At 41.3% G+C, this 5,988-nt stretch overlaps 1 protein-coding gene across 1 annotated transcript in view; it reads left to right on the plus strand.

Annotated features, from left to right (window-relative positions):
* LOC109919619 (solute carrier family 4 member 11-like) overlaps positions 1 to 5,988 on the plus strand; it is a gene marked incomplete at both ends in the record, with an annotated part of 32,374 nt that overhangs the window by 12,747 nt on the left and 13,639 nt on the right. The window contains one exon of the mRNA XM_048592277.1: positions 3,318 to 3,443. Coding sequence (XP_048448234.1) covers positions 3,318 to 3,443 — 126 coding nt within the window. The remainder of the gene's footprint in view (positions 1 to 3,317; positions 3,444 to 5,988) is intronic.

The raw sequence follows: 5,988 nt of genomic DNA on the forward strand, positions 1-5,988 counted from the left end.
TCCTGCTCCTCTGATGCTGTTTGGCCTGCTGTGTTCATCCAGCTCTACACCTTGTTATCTTACATTTTTAAGGTGTCTGTTTTACCTGTGCTTCAGGATTCACTGTTGCCTCTGAGCCCCATTCTAGGTGTGAGCTCCAAGCTGGGCTGATGTTTTCTCAGTCCAACATTGTAAGGGAGGGCCGTGTTGCAAGAGGTGTTGGTGTCTGGCATGTTTTTTGTTGTCGGGGCAATCTTTGCCAGATGTCCACCTTTTTTAAAGATGTCTGAGGATCTTGGGTTTACAAAGCTGGCACTAATCTTCCTCCTACTGCTAATCTAAATCTTACTAATGTTAAATGGGTGACCATTTGGAAAGCTTGACTTTCTGAGCAGCGAGAAGTAGGTATTGTATTATGAGATAGCAAGTTACAGTAGAGTAAAACTAGATATATTCACTACATTAAAAAGTAAGTAATTCTGCATTGCTGAAGTGGGTGCTAGGTCTAAATTACATGTTTACAGACTACAGTCTCTGCAGATTAACTAGCTCCATCCAGAGTCAGTTATATGTATACTAGTGGGCGGGTCTCAATTGTTGGCAGCTAACCCCTTCATGACAATCAATTTCTCACTACAGGGTGTACAGGCAATGGCCTAGTGGTATTACCACTTGTCAACTTAATCCAGAGAGCTAACTAATGTCCTGGGGACCCACATTTGAATGACACCATTGAAGTCAATAAACGTTTGGCATTGAAAGTCTAATGATGGCCATGAAACTATTATCAATTAGTTGTTTATTCTTGTCCATATCCTTTAAGGAAGGAACTGCTGACCTCACGTAGTCTGGCTTGCGCATGACCCCAGACTCTCGGTTATATGGGATGCCCTCTAGCCAATTAAGAATGCACAATAAATGTCGATCTGGCTAGTGATACTCGCATCCTGTGAATGAATAGGGGAAAAAGAAAGTCAGAGATGTTACCTTCGACATAAGACCATTAACCCCAGGCATTGTCTGGCATTCTTCTGGACAAACGTCACCCCTCATCTATCTCAGTTTTTGAGGGACCTTGTTGACCACATTATTGACTTCATTTATTGGCCAAAAAAAAATGATTTATTGAACTCCTAAACCATAAAGTGAATTTCTTTAGCAGTTTTAGAGCACCTGAAAAGTGTTGCACGAATCAGAAGGTTTTTATTTCTTCCTGTCGTAACTCCCTGACAATCTAATTCTGCTGGTCTTGCCATGTTAATGTTGTCTCACTCCACTTCCTCCCTGGGAAGTCCATTTGGGATATTTTATGCAGCAACCGTGAGGTGTCCCAATCCATGTCTTGGGCTTCTGTCTCCCGAACATCATTCCGTAACGTTCCTGAGCTTGGCAATCATTGATCTCGCGTCCCATTATTTCTGTGAACCCTCTTCCAAAAAGCCAGGGGAAGCCCACGAGCATTGGCATCAGTTCTGACCTCGGCATCATGAGGAAATGATGGGCCAGAATCTTCTGGCGCCTGGTGTCCCACAGTGGGATCCATGAGCTGAATTTTACTTTGCCTCACCCTTCAACTCAACTGGTTTTACTGCAAGTTGCTGGAGATGTCAGCCATCTGTTACCATGGTGTCATACACAAACAAAAGGGACCCTTTCAGGCCATTCAGCCCTTGCTATCTCTCTGTGTAGTAAACCCCGTAAATGCCCAGCTGGCTTCATTTCCTAACCGAATGTGGGTTAGAGATTAAGAAAAAGCAGGAAGATTTACAATTAGATAAACAATAGAAAGATTAGACAAGGTGTAAAAAGCCAGGAAGTAAAATTTGGGAAAAGAGTGTGCACTTTTTTTGTCTCCTCCTTGGGCTGTACAATTGAGTAAGACAAAGAATAAAACCCTGCCCTCCTATTAAAAGATTTTAGTTCCAGCTTTCTCTTTCTGCAGGGAGTTTAATCTCAACGCGGCAAGATTTTGAGTTCTTGTGTTTGGTGAGGCCAACATCAGAATGGAACAAATTGGGCAGCAATTTGTGACTCTCAAAACCACTCACCATAAGTTGCTCAGTTATTTGTCACGAATAATGGTCAGCACATCAAACTCATTTCTTATTGCCCCAGTGAATCCTGAGCTATTGTTACTATGGAGAAGGTCATAAAAATTACAGGGAAATTAATATATCACCAATCTTAATTAGGTAGCCAAACAACCTAGAAATTGTTTGTTTGTATTATTTATGGTGGCATTAATGCAGGTGCTAAATTACTTGTAACAACATTAAATAAAAAAGGAAGAAGTTATAAATCTGAAACCTGAGAAGCAATGCTGGCAATCATTTGGTGTCTCAGCTTTTGAAGAGAAATCCATTAGATCATGATCTTTTTACCAATCATGCTGACTGTGATTTGTTATGTCCAATAAATTCTGATTTCTATTTTGGCTCTAATGATGCATGTTTCAAAAATAAGTCAAAGAATTTCAAAATTATGTTTCAACACACCTTTTTTTTAAATTTTATTTATTTATTTTTTTGTCTATATTTGTTTTTGGATATCATTGCCCTGAAGATTTCAAGCTGATTGCTAAGATCGTCCATCTTCAGGGATGTCAGGACTTGTCAAATGGCCTTGTCCAATTTCTTATTTTCAACCAACTCCACTATTAAGATAGAGCTAATCTGGTAGTGCTGTCCACTCCACTTCCCTTTCTACCTTGCACAACCTCCAACTCCTGTATCCATCATCTTGTTTACCCCATCCCCACCCAAATTTGCTTTCTTTTTACATTTTACTTTTGGCACCATTGAGGCTCTAAGTTAAGGAATTTGCTCCTGAAAATGCTGTACCTCTTCCTTTTTATTTTTAAAGATGCTCCTTGATTACATCTCCCGGCACAACAGTGCGGCTTCAGAGCAAAACCTTTTTGTGCGGTTGTACTTCCGAGAAAGCGCCTTTTGGGATTTTTTTTAGAAGCTGATAAGGTGCTATCTAAATGCAAATTGTTTATTCCCCTCTCTCTTCTGTGCTGAGCCATGCGCCAAATAAAAAAAAAAGCACATTTGACAAAAAATGATGCAGAGGTTTCTGTTGAGTTGTTCTTGATACCTTTGTCTATCATTTTCTCATTTTAACGTTGAGAATAAGCTTGGACCTTGGGATTTACTGGTCCAGTGACACTTTAATATTAAACCACTTTCAACCTTTTTGGAGTGCTGGACCCTAATATGATTGAGTTTGAGAGATGCCGACATTATTTTAATGACGTGTTGGGTTTTGAATGTGTCGGTGCTGCCTTGTTTGGAAACATCTGTATTGAGGTCTGCCCTTTGTTTCTTCTACCACAGGTATCATTGGTAAGAATAAATCCATTAGGAAGTACATCACCACCATCCTGTTTCTGTACTGCATCTGCTTACTGCCAACGATAGCATTTGGTTCTTTGAATGATGAGAATACTAGAGGGTCAATTGGTAAGATATTAAGCCTACATTTGTTCAACACGTTCTCAACCTCCTTAGGTGCATGGTTGGAGTTCGGTCATCAAACCTGTAATGCCATTCAACAGGAGAGGGCAGAGGTCACAAATCCGTCTCGGATTTTGCCCAGTAACTCTCAATAGCGATCAATCTCGGTTTTAAGATTAACAAGAATGCCATGAACAGTTGCCATTTTGAGAAGACGGTTCCAAACTTCTAATGCTCCTTTTGTATGAACCAATATTTCTTAATTTGATAAAACAAAGAACCACGGATGCTGGGAATCTGAAACAAAAAACAAATTGTTGGAGAAACTCAGTACATCTGGCAGCATCTGCGGAGAGAAAGCCGAGTTCATGTTTCAAGTCCAGTGACCCTTCTGAACTGAGTTTTCTATCTTATTTTCCTAATTTGGTCCCAAAAAGCCTGGCTTATTTTTTTCTTAGACTCCAGACTAGCAGAAATGGATTTTACCAATTTACTCTTAAATCTTTCCCTTTTATACTTTGAAAGTTTTGATCAGTTCACCTCATGGTCTTCTAAATCCCAAGAAATACTACCCTGGTTTGTAAAATCTCTCCTCCCAGTTTAATGCTTGGAGTTCTGGTATTGTTCTCTTTAACTCTACAATGAGTTTCCTCCAACTCAATCATGGTATATTGCCCCAAATTGCTGACAGTTTTATTTGATCAGGATCTGGATGAATTGTGACTTCTGCCTTGGGGTATTCTAGTCCTGTAGATATGAAAGACAGCATTCTGTTAGCTTTTTCATAATGTTTTAACAATCTGTGTACCTGGATCACAAATCATTCAGAAATTCAAATTCAGAGTGCAGTGTAAATGCTGCAGAGCTGTTTCAGGTTGAAAAGTATATGCAAGACGACCTGAAGATAACATTGCTTGATGTCCAGCCTGCAAATTGTGTTCAGAATTTCATAATTGGCAACATTCCTGAGTTTTAAAGGCCTGAGAATGTTGGACCTAGAGTAGCAGAATGATGAATAATAGGATATATTTTGCAAAGCCTTCCCAGGATGTGGAGTCAGACTCTGGTATTGGTGGTTCCTTGAGGAGCGCAGTGGGCACCAAAATGAGGTGGCATGGTGGCTCAGTGCTTAGCACTGCTGTCTCGCAGCACTAGGAATCTGGGTTCGATTCCAGTGTCGGGTGACTGTCTGTGTGTGGAGTTTGCACATTGTTCCCATGTCTGTGTGGTTTTCTCCTGGATGCTCTGGTTTCCTCCCACAGTCGAAAGATGTGCAGGTTAGGTGGATTGGCCATGCTAAATTAACTAGTGTCCAGGATGTGCAGGTTAGACGAGTTAGCTATGAGAAATGCAGGGTGATAAGGTAGGGGGTGAGTCTAGGTAGGATGCTCTTCGGACCATTGGTGTGGACTCAATGGGCTGAAAGGCCTGCTTCCACAATGTAAGAATTCTGATTCTATGAAGGTTTTATGCTAGTGCTAGACGTAAGCTGCATTTCATCTTGTCGTTATGCCAGATTTCCCCCTTTTTCAGACTAATGTTCTTTTACATACAGTATTGACTAGCTGAGCTGGTCTGTTTGTCAGTCTTTGCCAGCACTTACGACGTTAGTTTATTTTCATTCATCATGGCATTGCTTCGTTTGCCACTTCCATCCCATGTTGACCTAGGTGTGTCCTTTGCTCGTTTTGTCTTCCATGTAATGCTGACATTTACCAGACTTGAAGCTGCGATTTCTTTCTGGCTGATGGAAGGTGTAGGGAATGAGAATTCTTTTTTTTTTTTTTTTTTTTTTTTTTTTTTTGAGTCTTTTCCTTCACGCTCCTTGTGTGTCACTTTACGAGAGCATGAGGAGTGCAAATGGTGAGAGATGGCAACGGGTGTTAAGCTGCCATGCCAATGGATCTCTGATCTCTCGTAGAGGAAGAGGTTTGACCAATAGCTGTTTTGTTGTCGGACGTCATGAGCAGCAGAAATATTCAAAAAGGCAATAATTCTTGGTGGCAATCATTAACCAGGCTAATATTTATTCCCAGTCACTGACTCTAGTCAATGGCATTTGCCACTCACCAATGTGGTCTCCTCTACACTGGGGCAATGAAATGCAGACCACTTTGCAAAATACAGACGTTTGGCCTCCAAAAGTGACTTTGAACTTCCTGTTGCTTGCCACTTCAACACACCGCCATATTCCCTGGCTACCATCTGTCTTGGGCTTGCTGCAGTGCTCCAGTAAGGTTCAGCACGAGCTGGAAGAACAGCATCTCATTTTCTGATTGGGAACTCTACAGTCTTCAGGATTGAATTTTGAGTTCAGTAATTTTTTGGGCTTGGACACTACCTTCCACGTCCTTTGCCCATCCTATGCTCCCTTTTATGGGCTGCTTTCAGCACAGCCAATCCATTTTCACCTGCTTGCAGTCCCCATTATCAGCTTTTCTTTCTCCCCGGCTCACCACTATCTATCCCTTTTTTGTCTCCCCAACTACTGTTTTCTCTTTCTCCGGGTTCTATCTCCACCTATTGTTCAGGCCTTTGCTGTCCCACCCCC

Source organism: Rhincodon typus, unplaced genomic scaffold (genome assembly GCF_021869965.1).
Source record: "Rhincodon typus isolate 14 unplaced genomic scaffold, sRhiTyp1.1 hic_rhity00000954, whole genome shotgun sequence".
NCBI classification, from domain to species: Eukaryota; Metazoa; Chordata; class Chondrichthyes; order Orectolobiformes; family Rhincodontidae; genus Rhincodon; species Rhincodon typus.